Source organism: Stegodyphus dumicola, chromosome 1 (assembly GCF_044657685.1).
Source record: "Stegodyphus dumicola isolate Sdum_Otavi_A_Nest chromosome 1, ASM4465768v1".
Taxonomy (NCBI): domain Eukaryota; kingdom Metazoa; phylum Arthropoda; class Arachnida; order Araneae; family Eresidae; genus Stegodyphus; species Stegodyphus dumicola.
The window spans coordinates 230,079,420-230,096,905 of record NC_140768.1 but is presented as its reverse complement, the minus strand read 5'-3'; the positions used below and the strand labels follow the sequence as shown (position 1 = coordinate 230,096,905).

The following is a 17,486-nucleotide window of genomic DNA, read 5'->3' as shown; positions in this document are numbered from 1 at the left end:
TGGTGCTACATTCAGCTATCACACATGCATCAAAATATTTTATTTTAAATAATTTATCCAATAATTAAGATGATAGAAAGATTTTCAATAAAAAATATACAGTAGAATTCCAGAAATCCACAAAGCTTGGGACCAAAGGTTGTGTGGATTTTAGGATTTAAGGACAGAAAAGATAAAAGCAAAATATTCAGACTAAAAGTGCAAAATGAATAAGGCATATTAGATACATTTAATTAAATTATTATATACATTATTGCAATAATTTATTATATGCATTAAATTATTATTACATATATAAATTGATTATATTATTCATTGTATTATATGTACACAGCATCGATATTTGCCGATTTCGCCTCGTAAAGATTTCAGGTTTCGGATTCCAGTGTTAGAATCACTGTTGCTGTAAAATTTCAACAGCTTTTCTTTATTTTTCCGTATATCATACACAATCGTGTCGCAATTCCATACCATTCTGCGATAAATCGAGGAGTAGCACCTGCTTCCATCTTTTGCAGAATTTGCACTTTTTGCGTTACCGTCAATGCAACGTGTTTACGTTTTTCAATGTTGCAAGCAGTGAAATCACGAGTGCGTTTCTTATCTGTCATTGTATTAAAAAGGGCTGAAATTAAAAATATTTTTAATTTATCCACAAAATATCTGCATAAAACAAGGCAGCACTTCAGAAAATACAACAACGTGAGTCGTGAACAAAAGAGTTGAGTGAATCGTCTGCTTTTTTACCTCGATGCAGATTAGAGGGGAAAAAAGTTATTTATTTTATCTTATTTTTTTTTTACTTTTTTATATCAATAATTTGATATTTCCATTTTGACTCATTATTATTCAATAATTATGACGTTATTATTCGGTAAGTATTTTTTTCTTCGATATTTCTTACTCAACGTTGCGGTTTCCGAAACCTATAAACTGAATGTTTATATTCTCAGAGGCAACACGGATTTCAGGAGTTGGCGGATTTTCGGTATTTGACTGTATTACTAAAATTATAATCATATATTCTGTATATGTGATTAAGTCGCAGTGCAATTTTTGTCATGCATACATTAGTAATTCTTTTTTTTTTTTTCAATATTACTTTACTGTTATTTTAATTTCTTATATATATATAAGAACGGCTTGTTTTAAATAGTCAAAAGATTTTATTCTGTGAAAGTAATTAAAAGGTAGTAATATTATTTTTACATTGGAAGTACTAAAGTAACAATAATCAATGTAGGCCTCCTACAACCTAAGAAGTTCCTTGTCAAACCAGCATTTTAACACTTTGACACAATAAATAGAAAACTGCAATAATAATTAATACAGTCGATTCTGGTTAATCGGACCACATCGGGAAGCGCTCATTTTGGTCCTAATAACCGGCTGGCTAATAACCAATTACACGAACATGTCCTATGTTGTAATACGGGACGTGCTATATGTAGCAAATAGTAAATATACATGTAAATCATGTACTAAAATGTAATTATGACCTTTGTTGTGTGGTACACACGTATGGCGAACATACATGTACAAACAAAAACAACAGGCAAACTTTTTTTTCACTGAGAAAATTAATTTAGAAACAAATTCTAAGAAATGATCTCCACGATACTCAGCATGCAAGCACAATAAAAACAAGTTCTTGTCAACATTTGAAGAACTTATTCAAACAAGTTCTTGTCAACATTTGAAGAACTTATTCAATGTGACCTGATGCATTCTCTTGACGGATTGCACGTAAACGAAATCGCCACAAACATCTAACGCAGCAATGAGATTGCCTTTATTTCCCTGCTGCATGAAATACCGACGCAAAGTTTCAATGCATTTCCTCGCATCCTGTGTTGTCACTTGCACCAACTTATTAGCAGCAGCATCATCGTTACTTTCTTGGTCTTCCGATGCTGTTGTGTGTTTTGCTGCAACTCGAGCAAAGACTGCAGCATCGTAATCTTCATTTTCACCGTAGCATTGAAGCTTTGTTGTCGATCAATAAAAACTCTTCGCAATTTTGTACAATTTTGAAGTTCCACATGTCCGTCATCATTTTCACTTTCAATGAGCATGTCCACATCCATCTCCAAAACCAAGTGCTTAAAGCTACAGTGAGAAAAACAGTTCTTAGTTGTCTCACTGCTCACTTTTTGCCACCTGTCGGCCACAAATGCAACTGCTTGTAAGATGCTGACCTTTGCACTGACTTCGCTGGCTTTTGACGATGAGGTCAGAAAACTTTCTTCAATTGCTTCAGAGATGTAATTAACCAATCTTGCACGATAATGGGTCTTCAAATTTTTTATGATGCCCATGTCCACTGGCTGGACCAAAGCTGTGGTCCTGGGAGGTAGAAATTCCAGTTGAACAATCATCAAGCAATCTAAATGAGGATGTGCTGCACAATTGTCAAGAAGCAGCAGCACTTTTCTCGACTGGCGTTGTAGTTCTCTGTTTCAATCCTTCAGCCATTCTTTAAAAAGTTCAGAGGACATCCACGCATTTCTGTTTGCACACAACTGGTAAACTCTGCATCCTAAGTCCTTTAAAGCTGTGCAAGGCTTAGTGCTTTTTCCTATAACCAACAGCTTCCTCTTGACCGTTCCTGACATGTTTGAGCAGCTCAAGACAGTTACATGATTCATCGCTTTTTTGGAGCTAGAGGGTTCATGTTTGTAACTTAACGAGCTGTCCGGCGTACCACAATAATACAGCCCAGTTTCATCAGCATTGTAGATGTCATCTGCAGAAAAATTTTCAAGAAGCTTGGGCAGTTTTGCTGATTTCCATTCTTCAGCATCTGTACTGTTCTTATATGTTAAATATATATATATTAATATAAATATAATTATATGTTCTTATATGTTCTTATATGTACTATTCTTATATGTTAAAGCATTTTTTGTTATAAGCATTTTATGCTTTGAAAGAAAAATGATTGAATTATCTTCCGGTTACGGTTTTTATGCCTTTAGTTAATCTGCATTTAATAGTTCTTGAATTGTCAACAATTTAAAAGTTGTTTATTTAATTTAAAAGTGCGGCTAAGCCCATTTTTTGCTTACCATAGCAGTCATATATGTTTACATTTGAAACTTAGCAGAATAGTGAATTCCGTTTCTGCACCTTCAGGGTATTTTTGCCGAGTGAGACCAAAATTAAAACTTTCATTTTTGTACACGAAAAAATCTGCCTCTGGCTGAATTGCTTGCTTTTGCATAGAAACTGATTTTAATTGTGTAAAAAAAAAAAAAAAAAAAATTTAAATGTAATTGATGTTTTATTTTTCCCCTATATTTTTCAATTTTTAATGAAGATATTTTAACGTTTTATATATTTTTGCCTTGCCAAGAAATGAAAACTGAATTAATTGAATAAGAAATATATCTATAATGAAATTCAAGAAAATAAGTGTTTAGTATTAGCAGCAAATATTGTCGCCTGTCTGTCTCGGACAGAGAAGAATGTTTACAAGTAGTGCATGCACATTAGGTAAGCAGCACTGAATCATCTGTGAAAAACCGTTTCATTCTTATGTATAATTTCTTTTATACATAATTTTAGATTTATTATAGTATTTGAATAGAACATGTGGCAACAATTAGGTAATCCTTCAGATGCTATAATTTCTGTGCATGAGTGTCACTATGGTATATAAATATAGTGAATTTTAAAGAGTGCATTTATTCTATTGTGATTTATGCACTATCGACGAAGTAGATTTATTTCAAGAAGTTTAAAAGAAATGCAGGTAAAACGCATATAATTTATTATTTTGTACAGGGAAGTCATGTGGTGGAGACATCAGATATTTTTATGTTAAGATTCATATATTTGAACTGCTGTGTCTGCAGGCATTATATTCAGGATGAGAGGAGAAACTGAATGAAAATATTTTGTTTTATTCATCCTTTCTCCCTCTATTATTTCTTTTATGCAGCTGAAAGAACGCAAAATAAAACTGAATGCTTTCTGTAACAATAAGCTATAAGCTATAAGCTTCTATCATGGCTTAGTATTTGGCATCACTAATAAGGTGATTAACTAGCAAAACATGTACTCCTTAAAGCATTTTGGAGCAACAGGAACAGCAATTGAAGTTATAGTATGAATTGATTCACACTTCCTTTACTATAAAAATATAAACAGGATGTTTCATATGAAATAAAGTCATGCTCGGAATTACTTACTTACCATCATCATCCTCAGCTGGTTGAATGCACATTTTCCCATCCATTTTCTGAGGGGCAATAAGAGACTAATCCAAAAATAATTTAATAAATTAATAAAAATGAAAAAACAATAAGGGAATAATTATATTGATTAAAAAGTATACATAAATTTATTATGCAAAATGGTCTAAATTAAATTAAAAATATCATATCATAATACTCACAGCAGCAGGACTACGTTCAAGAGCTTCTCTTTCCTCTGCAGCTTGCTGAGCTAAATAATTTCAGCAGAAGGTAAACTTTATTTACCATCAATTTTCAAACTGCTACAGATCTAGTTATTACAAACTTAAAACTGTTAAACAGTTACAAAGATTTATGACATATATTTAAGACTTTAATTACCTCTAACTTTGGCTGCAACCCATGCCTGGTATGCAGGCGAATTGTGGTAAGACTTAAGGGCTTCATTGTATTCGATCTAGAAATTTATAAAGGAATACAGCTATGATTCAAAGCAAATTATTCAAACTACCGTATTCTTTCAATCAGTACTCATGCATTTACAGTCTTAAAATTTTCCTTTTTCGGGCTTAAGTATATTCAATTGCTAAACTGCAGCAGATGCTTATGTTCTTGCTTTCGACAAATTAATCCTAAAAGTGAATAATTCAACAACTAGAAGCATGATTTACAGTTTAATGCTTATGCTGCCTCACCTGCAATCTCATATTGATTTGGTTTGGTTTATTTAATTATGGCAAAGCACACTAGGGTGGTTATCTGCCTAAGGGGAGGGATGCCTTTTTGGAGGATTTTCTAAGGGAAACTGGCTCGTTCGTATACACGTGGAGCCAGCCCGTTCGCAGGATTCGAACCTCGGACAGAACTACCACTGTTCAGCTATTTTACCGCTCAGCCGGTGGTGTTGGATAATTACATTTTAGTATGATGATCAATATTTTAACTATACCATGCAGAAGCACGTTTAAAAACAATTTTAAATATGATTTGAAATTAATTTCTAAAGTGATCACTTTTTTAAGTTTTAAAAATAACCATTTAATAAATAAAAATACATATTTTTTAAATGAATACTTCAAATTATAAAAATAATTCTGATAAAAAAATTTTTGAGAATTTAAAATGAGAAAGAACATCCGATATACACTGTTCTTCAAAAAATAAACTGCAGTAGGATACTAAAATTCTAATTATGCTCAGATTATCACAAATACAAAAAATTAGTTAAAATCTAAAATTTAGGATATAAACCATAAAAAAATTCTAATTTTTTGAATGAAATAAAATTTTTTCAAAGTTTTACTTTGAAACAAACTCAAGTACGCATAACATTTCTGAATTATAAATTTTTCCTAGTTTATTGTATTCATTTTAAAATATATGGAATCAATATCCCAAAACATTTACAATCATTTTTTGCAATAAAACCTTCATAACCAACTACACAAAACACATCAAATACAAGTTACATTAAAAAAAACTTACTTTTTCTGCTTCATAATCATCAACATACTCTTGCTTCGATTCATCAGGCAATTCTCTCCACATCTGTCCAATTATTTTTCCTATTTCCCATAATTTTAAATCAGGATTCTGAGCTTTCACTTGATCCCATACCTATAATCAGAACAATTACCAAATTTGAAACTCATGCACTCAATAAGTATGTACATTACATTCCTAAGAGAAACATCAAAGAAAAATGCTATAAAAAATCAGACAACAATTAACTACTATACATATTAATTTTGAGAATTCTTCATTAAAATTTCTTTTTCTCCCTCAAGAGAAATAAAAATTCTAATGAAGATTTTTTCAAAAAGAAATAAAATTACGAAGTAAAATATTTACCTTTCGACTATATCTCATATATGGCATTAAAGGCTTATCTGGTGGTTTTGGTGGTTTAGGAACTCGACTGTCGGCCTAAAAAATAATAAGATTATTTTTATAGTGATAAAAAATTAATATATTTTATTAGAAATCAGATGCTTTTACAGACAGCAAAAATTTCAGCACTTCACCCACATCCAAAGCAATACATTATAATCACTGTTTAACATTTTTGTACTTGGTTCTGCAATGCTAACACATCGTCTGTGAGAATATCTGTACAGTCGCAAAGTTTTACCATGGTTACCAGTTTTTTCTTTACCGTTGTTATTGTTAAAAATAAATAGAAAAATAGTTGTTCTAAAAGACTGAAGTTGTGTTTAATTGCTTATTCGGACTACTTTTTTTTTATATACTGGTGCATCGTTTTCGGAAATTATATGAATCACCTGGTGTAAAATTGATTTGTTTCGTAAATTGTTGGAACACTTCGAAAGTGGGGGTAAGTAATAGTATTTAGTTAGAGAATTTGTTGATAATAGTTTGTTTGAGTTTCGAAGAATTTTAAGTGAAACTGCATTGTATAGTAGTAGTTTGTTTAAGGTGTCGTTTTGATTAAGATTAAATCAAGATTCTAATAGAAACTGTCTTTAGATGGTCACTCCAAAGAAAATATGATGATTTAAGTAATTCCTTTGATTAATTTTGTTCTCAATAAAAGAGATTTGGTCTCCATTGAGCTAAGGCACTTTTGGGAATTGGAGAGTTTGGGCATTAGAAGTGCCAAAACAGATATTTCCGGTGTCGAAGAAAGGGAAATTCTGAAGGAGTTTAACCAATCGATTCAGTTTATAAATGACAGGTACTGTGTGACGTTCCCATGGATTGCAGGTATGCGGGGAAAATTGGGAAATAATAGGGAAGTCACATTGAAACGTTTTAATTGTTTAGTTCAGAGATTCAAGAGAGATCTGTCGTTGTATAAGAAATATCGGGAAGTTGTTCATAGTTAGTTTAACCTGTTAACTGGGGAATAAGCTTTCAGTAAAATCGTTTAACAATGGGGACTTTTTCCTTTGCAGTAATTTCAGCACATTGCAAGGAATAAATAAAAGAAAATCATTTAAAAATATTTAATGATATTAAAATTAAACATTTTTAATCTGGAAAAACAAATTAATTGAACGAATTTAAACAATTATTTCGTATGATATTCCCTAAAGCAATTCGGCATACACAAAGCAACACTGCAGTCGAGACACCAAAATCTCGGTTCTTTCCTAAGACCTCAGGAATAGCATAATTTGCATCTCTTCGTTACATTTACTCTTGAAGAGTCGGATGGTATATAGTCTGCAAAATGTCTTTCAAACAGTCGAGATGGTTTTGGTGTCAAAGATGATCATCCTGTACTAGTAGATGGCAACTCGATCCGTCTCTATATTTTTCAACACCTTTTTCTACACTTTCAATAAGGAAATGAAGCCTATCTAGGTTACTGCCATCTTTCTTGTATAAAAGATATGCATTCAAAACACCATGTCTAGTGCATGTAAAAATATCTTATAGTAATACTTTTTTACTTGGTTTCTAGCGATTTCATAAGTTTTCATTTGTCCGTCAGCAAGATCAACTCCTCCCATATTTTTGTTGTAGACAGCGATAACGTCCGGTTTTGATATCGTTTTCCTTCGTTTTTCTATTTCTACAAATTTACTGTCGTGGATATAAATTATATAATTACAATATAATTACATCCTTTTTGTCTTTCCACTTGATAATCATTATTTTGTCTCTGTACCTAGCAATATGTTCATCTTTTTTCAAAACACAATTTTTGATATCAGATGGTATTCCCTTTCTATTTTTTTGCATTATTCCTACAACATCAGTTTTTCTTCTGCACATCTTCTCAGCTAGATCAGTACAGTCAAAAGTCGTTAATTCAGACACCCATAATCCGGACCTCAAAGCTACAAACTTTCTGCGCATGCGTCGTGCTGACGCATAGGCGTTTACGCGTGCACGTAACACCTTTACGGCTGCGAATATGCATATGCGCATGCACATAATAGTTTACGCATGTGCGTTTAATGTATAACGGACAGTATAAGCTAAGCTAAAATTATCGCAGATTGCGTTGTTCCTTAATCTTCGAATTGGATCTGGCTTATTATTTTTTGCAGACTATTAGAGCAATTTTATAAAAGTAAGCTTGAACATTCGATGATGTCAAATAGAATTTCCGATGCTATAGCTCCCAAAGGATCTACAAAGCGAAAGTATGTTTCGATGTCCATCAAACAAAAAGTGGAATTGCTGCAAAAAATGGATAAAGGCATATCCTTTGTTTATCTAACCATTCCGAAATCTGTTTATCAATTTCACGCTGCTCTGCGGGGGGTGGGGGGGGGGAGCGCAATGAATTGGAAGTTCATCTGTCAGCACTATCCTTATCTTCAGGGCAGATGTTTTTATTTTATTTGGCTTATAATTCCTTACTAAATGTAATATTTCATCTTGATGTACTCCGTCTTTGATATGATTTAAATCAAGTTCCTTGTCATTATAATTCGCTTCCAATAGTGAAGAAAGTGACACAGAGGTTATTGAGAACGAAAAAATTTCGATTGGCAAATTAGTCGGTATTCTCAACACAGCTATTATAGGACTTGAACAGCGGAACTTTGTAACTAAACAAGAAATTATGTCTGTTTAATAGAATTAAAGAGAAAGTATTATCACATGAAACGAAGCAACTTAAACAACTTACATTGAAAGAAATGTTTAATAAAGTAAACAAATAAATATTAAGCTTTTTCTTTTTGTAAATTTTGATACCCTTTACATCATAATTGTTCTTTATTTCATAAATTACGGTTTCATATTTTTAATTTTGTAATTTCTGCATGCCATCTTACCAGATTTAAACTGATGATCTATAATCCGGAAAAATCAATAATTCGGAATCGCCGAAGTCCTGACGAGTCCAGATTAACGACGTTTGACTGTACTAGTATACCAATTATCGAGATATAGCATATATCCCTTATCCAACAAATCGTAGCACAATTCAAGAACAATACGATTTGGTCCCTGTTCTGGATAGTTCGAACCATACTGCATGTCTTTACCTGTATATATAATGAAATCACTTATGTATCCGGATTTACTTTCACATATCTTATACAATTTCACACCAAATCGACTTCTTTTCAATGGAATGTACTGTTTCCAAGACAGTCTTCCTTTCCATAGCAAAATAGACTCATCTACAGATATTTCCTTATCTGGTACGTATAACACCTTGAATTTGTTTCTCAAATAGTTCAAAATGGAATCGATTTTGTAGGTTTTTTTGTTGCACACTTTTATATCGAAAGCATGCTATCACTAAAATGTAAAATTTTTACTAACAGTTGGAATCTTTTTTCTGACATAATTTTATAAAAAAAACGAAGTCTCCAGACTTTCTTGCTTTGTGAAATAAAGCTGATAAAATTTTTTTCCTAGTATTCCTTGCAAAATTAGTAAAAAAATAAATACTCTCATCTCTCGGTCATGTGTCAACCCACGAGAGACATCTTGAACGCGGTTTCATGGAAGTATTTTTTTCAAAAAACTGTCTGGCGTATTTGTTTGATTGTTCCACAATAATTTCTACAAAATTCTCATCGATAAATTTCTCGAAATAAAAAAAGGCAATCCTTTTCTTCACGTTCTTCAAATGCAAGTCTAGATTGAGATAAAAACGGGAAAGGCAATCGCAATATTCTTTCACATTTCCATTCAGCTGATGTCGGTTGAGTATTTTGGTCTATAATATCATCATCCTTTGATTCAATGTCCGGACCATCAGTAAAGAAGTCGTTATCGCTTTCTTCTGAACTCGTACTTATTCTTAGAATTCGACGTTGTTTACCACACCTCCCGGGAAATATTTCATCATCACTTTCAGACAATTCAAAAATATTTTCTGCTTCACAATAATTTTTAGCCATATTTATAAAAACTAACAATTACTCAAATCTACAAGTTGTTACTAATATGTAAAATACTGAAATGCAGCCCAAAATGAAATTAAGTTGTGCAAATTAGGAGTGTTATCACAAGTTATGAGCGGACAAGTGTTTCCATTGATCGTTTTTTCTTGAACAATGGTCAAGTGACAGATTGCAAAAAAATGCCGAAAAATTTCATCATGCCCATTGAAATAGTCTTCCCAGCATGACGAATGCCCATTGAAATAGTCTTCCCAGCATGACAAAAAATTTCATCATACCCATTGAAATAGTCTTCCCAGCATGACGAAAAATTTCGTCATACCCAGTTAACAGATTAAAGAAGGAATAATTGAAATATCTTCTCATTTGTTAGGGGATGAATTATAATTTTACTTACCACCACGCTGTTATTCGAGAAGACTAAGTCAGCAGCCGTCTGTAAATTGTACTTGATGGTGCAGCTCATGGAGATTGAGAACTTTCACTAAATGAAAGTCTCCACACTGGTGCAAACTTGTATCCTAATTTATTTGAACTGCTTTTAAAATTTAGGCAAAATTCTATAGTCTATACATCGGACATACAGCAAGCCTTCCTGCAAATTCAAATCGACTCAGAAGATCGCCAGTGTACTAAATTTTTCTCGATTAATGATCAAACGAATTTATTGTACTGAATTTTACTCGTTTTGTTTGGACTTATCAAGTCCTTACCTACTGGCAGCTACACTGAAATTTCATTTTGAAAATTATTGATTTGTATTCAGACACCTGTGAATTGCTACTAAGTTCCTTCTGGGTTGATGATTTTGTTGCTGGAGCTGATGAAGTAGAGACAGCTTTGAAAACCATTCTCGAAAGCACTGAAATTCTTAAGAAAGCTGGAATAGTGGTAAGGAAATGGGAGACTAATTCTGTCGAACTTTGCAACCTATGGAAGAGAGATGGTATAGAAACTATTGATACCGAAGAAACCACCACTGGATATAGTACACCGTCGAAAGTTCTAGGAATGGCCTGGAACACAGACAAGACAATTGATGTTTTTCGACATAAAGAATTTGATGAATATTCTTTCCAACAAATCCAGTACAAAGCGCTTCGTCTTGCAAATATTGGGTTGTATCTTTGACCCAATTGGATTCACCGGACCTTTCAAAATTCAATTTGAGCTATTACTTCAAGAGCTATGTACAGCTGGTGTGGACTGGGATGATGAACTCCCCTCTTCACTAGACTACAAGTGGCAGTTGTGGTGCAGCAAAGTTGAACATTTGAATAACGTCAGAGCTCCAGGATATTATCTTTCTGAATTCAATTTATGTGATTTTGTTTCATTCGATATTCATTTTTTTTTTCCAGATGCATCTATGATGGCATATGGGACAGTGCTATATTTGAGAGCACTCACTCAAGACGATAGAGTTATTACTAGGTTTATATGCTCCAAGAATAGAGTACCCCCTCTCAAATCTATCACTTTCCCATGTTTGGAATTACTAACAGGTTTATTATCTTCTAGGCTTCCTAAACAAGTAAGTAAACGTTTGAAATTTGATGTAAATTGTTACTTTTGGACCGATTCCAAAATATGTCCTGTAAATACAAGCCCTTTGTGAAGAACAGAGTAGAAGAAATTCAAAATTTTAACGATCCTAACAAATGATATCATTGCCCTGTATAGGAAAATCCTGCGGATATCCTTTCCAGGGGTATTTCAGCCTTAAACTTAGCTGGAGATGCTATGTGGTGGCACGGACCACCTTGATTAAGTCATCCTAATGAGTTTTGGCCTGATAAGATTAAAATTGAGTATCTCACTGAGGATTCAGAATTGAGAAAGGAAATTGAAACTATAGCACAAAATAAATGTGCAATAGAGAATTCTCAATTTACTTTAGATTTCAATAACTATACTAACCTAACTAAGGTACTGAAAATTACAGTATTAATTAAAAGATTGTTTGGTAAACTGAAAAGAACATGTAAAAATGGGACCTTACACTACAGTTGAACTCTTGAAGGCAGAACAAGACTGGATAAAGTATGAAAAAGAACTTGTGTACTCTTCTGAATTAGAATGCCTTAAATGTGGTACCCAAATTCCTAAGCAATCGTCTCTTTATAAGCTAGCCGCATTTGCAAAAAGGTAATGGAATGGTAAATGCAAAATGGTATTTTGCACGTAAGAAGTAGGCTTGAGAAAAGCAGTTTTGCCAATGATGAAATCCATTCAGTTATATCACCCAAACAGTCGAAATTCACTAAAATTAGTAGGCTTGAGAAAAGCAGTTTTGCCAATGATGAAATCCATTCAGTTATATCACCCAAACAGTCGAAATTCACTAAAATTAGTAGGCTTGAGAAAAGCAGTTTTGCCAATGATGAAATCCATTCAGTTATATCACCCAAACAGTCGAAATTCACTAAGTTATTAATTTTAAGGGAACATAACAAAATTTGCCATGGTGCAGTATCTGCGACGCTTGCTAAAATTAGAAATAGGTTTTGGATTCCAAAGGGTAGACAAGTTGTAAAGAAAGTTTTAAAAAATTGTCTCATTTCCAGCAGATTTTGAAACCTGCTAAAGCAGCAGATTCCAGCAGATTTTGAAACCTGCAGAAAACCTGCTAAAAAGATAACAGCTCAGTTGCCAGAGGATCGAGTATTGGAAAATCCTCCATTTACTGTATCTGGAGTTGATTTTACAGGTCCAGTATTTCTTCGCACAGAAAGGACACTCAACAAAGATCATACATAGGCTTATTCACACGTGGAGTTATTAGAGCACTTCATATCGAATTACCGATATGTCGCCGAAAAGTTTTATTTTGTCCTTAAGATTTTTTTTTTTTTTTTTTTTGGCAAGAAAGAGGAATTGTAAGGTCATCATTTCTGATAATGCTAAGAGTTTTAAGACCAAAGACAACATTTTGAAAGGTTTTTCCCAAATTTTGGTTGATTTTGATTCAAAAATTTTTGTTGCTCTACATAAAATAATGTGGCAGTTTATTGTTCCTCATGCGTCATATGGTGGGGTGGGTTCTATGAGAGACTTATGAGAAGCATAAAGGACACTTTAAGGAAAGTCTTGTCTTAGCTTCGAGGAAATGACAATCATTCTAGCGGAAATCGAATTGGTATTAAATCATAGACCCCTTACTTATGTAAGCAATGAATTAAATGAACCCAAACCTCTTACTCTGGCCCATTTTTTGTTTCCTGGTCAAGAAAATGTTAGCTATCCTATATATTTTGTTGAAATTTTCGGCAGTCAACCTTCTACAAAGAAAACTTTGACTCATCAAAAATTATATCAGATTCAACTTTTACGTCAACTATGGATGAAATGGGAAAGATAATTATTTGATACAATTGAGAAATGCACATAATTTTGCAAATCCATCACCAGGAAAGGATCTTAAAAGAGGAGATGTAGTTTTGCTTGAGGGGGCGTTAAATCAACAAAATTTCTCTGGTCACTGGATATTGTCGAAGAGGTTTTTACTGGTTGTGATGGACACGTACGTTCATATGTTATTCGAATTGACAAGGGACAATGTAAAAGAGCAATCCAGTTAATTTATCCACTTAAAATAACCTGATATTTCTCCTTTAATATTGTCTTATGCATAACAAATGTCATTAAGTACAGTGTACGCTCATGTAGTACTATTATATTATGATAATTGTATTTGTGTTATTAATTTGTATTGTATTTGATCTCTTGTTAATTCTTAAATGTACTCTTAACAGAGTACAGGTGGGGTGTGTTTAATATTTTTGTATTTGTTCTACAATGCTAACACATCGTCTGTGAAAATCATCTGCGAGACTATTTGCGCAGTCATTGTTATTGTTAAAAATAAACAGAAAAATGGTTCTTAAAAGACTGAAGTTGTGTTTAATTGCTTATTCGGACTACATTTTTTATATAATCACAAAAGCTAACCGAATAAATAAAATAACTTCTGATCTACAGTCTAGCTTTTAAAAATATTAAACCTAATTGAAAGTTATACAGTTAAAAGTTACTTAAACTATTACAATACATTAATACAGTGGCCTCAAACTTATGGCTGTGAAACATTTTATGCAGTTTATGAATACATTCCACTTATGTGTTTGTTACAAATATGGTGGCATAAAGATTTCAAGATTTTAATAATTTGAAGCCCATTTCACATTATTACTTCCTAAAAATTTTAGCATCATATTGCAATTAAAATATCCATTTCAACTGCTCTCTAAACCATCTGAACGATGCTTTCGTGTGACATCTGTACGTTTGAACAGAATAAAAGACATTTTTTGCCAAAAAGGATTGTAAAATGGATTCAGAAGAGATTATTTCTTGAAGTATGGATGTATCTCGCATAACTCAAGAATGAGTAGCCATAGAACACTGAAATTTCGCATATGGAAATGCTACAACACGTAATTGTGCACCTCTTTTTTTTCATTGCAATAGGCTGCATCAATCATGCATAAATATGTCCCACTCTGTTACCTGGCTCAGTGAACTTAGTTTTTTTTTAAATTCTTATATGTTGGAAAATTGTGCATTTTTTGCTTTAAAGGTCATTGAATTATATGGTTACATTTTGGTTAAGGTTTTTATGGCTTTTGTTAATCTGTATGCAATAGTTATAGAATTATCAACAATTTAAAAGTTTAAGTAGCGAGTTAGCTTAACAAACCACCATTTGTTTACAGTTAAAACTCAGTAGAATAGTGTCAGTTTCTGCACAATCAATGCCTTTTTGCCAAGTGGACCAAAAGTACAGATTACTGCACCGAAAAATATGTCTTCCTGCCCGCTGACCAAACTGCTTGCTTTTGCTTAATAATGCGTAATAATGTAATTTTAAATGTACAAATTATTTTTTAACTGTTTTAATTATTTGAAGTTTCCTACTTTTCTGTATTTTACAATTTTAAATTAAGATATTTTGAGTTTTCATGTATTTTTGCTTCCCCGTGAAGTGAGAACTGAATTAATTGAATGAGAAATATATATCTTTATAAAATTCGAGGAAAATAAGTTTAAATAAAATGCATAAAAAATGTGTATAACTTAATAGGCCATAAAAGGAAGTCATGTGGTGTTTGCATCAGATTTTTTTCATTACCATTAGAAATGAACATGAATAATGCACCAGAAAATATATAAATTAATTAATTTACACTGTGATATAAATCTTATTTAGTTGACGGTGATAATAATAATATTCCCTACCAGCCATACATTATAAAAACTATGCTTCAGTAACGTACAGATCTGATTTGAAATAAAATTTCTTACATTGCAAGTCTGCAATAATATCAAAATTATTAATTCTGTTTTATTTCCTAAGATTCAATCAAACTTCAATAATCAATTTTTGGAACTCGCATATGTCAATAAGATTTATTTTAGAAATTTTTCATTCATAACAGAATAACAAGATTTCAAACTTTGATTTCTCAATTTTTATATATATCTGATTTATGATTATTTTTGTTATGCTCTTACCACAATAAATTACGTTAAACTTTCAAACTGTTACTTGTGTTGTTTTTTAAATCATGAGATCAGGCAGGGAAAAAACTTGCTTTCTGGTGGCAGCCTAAAGCACACATTACTTTGATAGCTGCAGAGATAAATATTATAACAGTCTGGTTGATAGTAAAAATTTCCTATCATCAATTTTTAAGACACCCCTGTACTTTTCCTTATTAACTTCTGCAATAATGTCTTTAGCAACATATAATTTCATTACATGGGAATTGAAACATTCTCTACATTTCAATAAAAATCTAAAATTTTGAGAAGAGCTGACTTCCTTTTCATCATTCGGTAAATTCAAGAAATTCATGAAGAAAATAATAAACATGTCCAAAGATCAAACAAGTCAAAGCTAATAAAATAATTTTTATCAGATGCTTGATTGAAAGAACATGCTCTAAAGGTCAAAAACAACAGAGAGTAGCAACACAGAGATAAACATTTATTGGCAAGGTTGATATTTTTTGCCACTACCGTAGCTTTTGTTCTGAGGCAAAAGTCAAAAAGTACCTTCAAATTTATAAATTAATCTTTTTTTAATGTATACTAGAAACATGCTATCAATTTACATATTTCTGTTTAATTTATTGATGTATTGATGTAGTATGCAATATATCATTTTTAGTTACTTATTTCTCAGATAATAAAAGACACACTATTTTTAAATATGAAAATAATTAAGAATACTTAAAAACAATTCAATTAATTAGCTTAATAACATACTAAATTGTTAATTTAATTAAATATAAATTGCTTACAATTTTACCCAACAAAAGCAGGCATGATCTTTATAACGGCCATTTTAATGAGTTGTTCAGCTGCATACATTACAAATGCCACGCAGCATTACACTTTTTTTTAACAAGATCTTTGTCATGAGATAACAAAGAAGTATTTGTGGTGGGGTACTCTGTATGTCATGTAGAAACTTTGGTTTCAAAACCTCCAAGCTTGTTCAGTTGTTTGAGCATTAGTACCATCTGCAGGACTGATAAAGTTCTTTTTTAATTGCTTACAATTCATAGGACACCATTGCAAATCAATCGTATGATACAGCAACACCATTTTTTTTTTTAGACTCTTTTAAATTATATAATTACCGCTTTGAAATAAACTCAACTGAACTGTGAGAAGTAACTTACAAAAAAAAAAAAAAAAAAAAAAAATATTAATAAAAATATAATGTAGTCTTTATTTCTGTGTTGTTTTCATACATAGCATTTATAGTAGTGAATTCAATAAACAGAATAATAAGACATTTGAAAGTAACAAATTCTAACTTCCCATATCTGGTTAAACGTTTCTGAAATTTAAATAAATATTTAAGAAATCCTTAAAATTACATACCCCACTGGATCCTCTAGAACCTAACTTAACTGGGCTAAAAGATGGGTGACCATGAGATGACTGCACAAAAGGACTGCTAGAACTAGAAGATGGCTGGAACAGAAATCATGGGAATATCAGTATAAAAATGAAAATGAAAATTTTGTCTAAATTAAAAGTAAATATTATGTAATTTTGAAAGGAATAAAATTAACTGACCGCTTGGTTTGAGGACGAGGAGGAATTAGAATTTGTTCCCTGAGAGCGTGGTCTTTCTGAAAATATAATGAATATACAGAATGTACAGTGAACATATAAAAAGGAAAACAAAATCTACTATAAAAATAAAACTTTATCTACACCACATTACAATAAGCTCTCAATTATCCATGCTAAATAAGTCACAGAATATTGTAACACACGAATAATAATTTTAAAGAAATATAAATATCTAAAATACTTAATACTTAAAAAAAAATTAAATCTACACAGGTCACAACACTACACTTCATTCCAAGCTTCAGTTGCAACCAAAGTAACTACTGATACCATTTCTGACAAGTTCGCCAAGTTAAAA

At 31.9% G+C, this 17,486-nt stretch overlaps 1 protein-coding gene across 3 annotated transcripts in view; it reads right to left on the bottom strand.

Moving 5' to 3' along the window:
- The window catches only part of Bap111 (Brahma associated protein 111kD), a 70,027-nt gene that overhangs the window by 30,221 nt on the left and 22,320 nt on the right, over positions 1 to 17,486 (bottom strand). For all 3 annotated transcript variants that reach the window (XM_035359814.1, XM_035359816.1, XM_035359815.2), the window contains exons 3-9: positions 17,129 to 17,184; positions 16,931 to 17,023; positions 6,051 to 6,125; positions 5,685 to 5,816; positions 4,581 to 4,656; positions 4,400 to 4,449; positions 4,198 to 4,261 (exon numbers count right to left, since the gene is read on the bottom strand). In XM_035359814.1, coding sequence (XP_035215705.1) covers positions 4,198 to 4,261; positions 4,400 to 4,449; positions 4,581 to 4,656; positions 5,685 to 5,816; positions 6,051 to 6,125; positions 16,931 to 17,023; positions 17,129 to 17,184 — 546 coding nt within the window. The remainder of the gene's footprint in view (positions 1 to 4,197; positions 4,262 to 4,399; positions 4,450 to 4,580; positions 4,657 to 5,684; positions 5,817 to 6,050; positions 6,126 to 16,930; positions 17,024 to 17,128; positions 17,185 to 17,486) is intronic.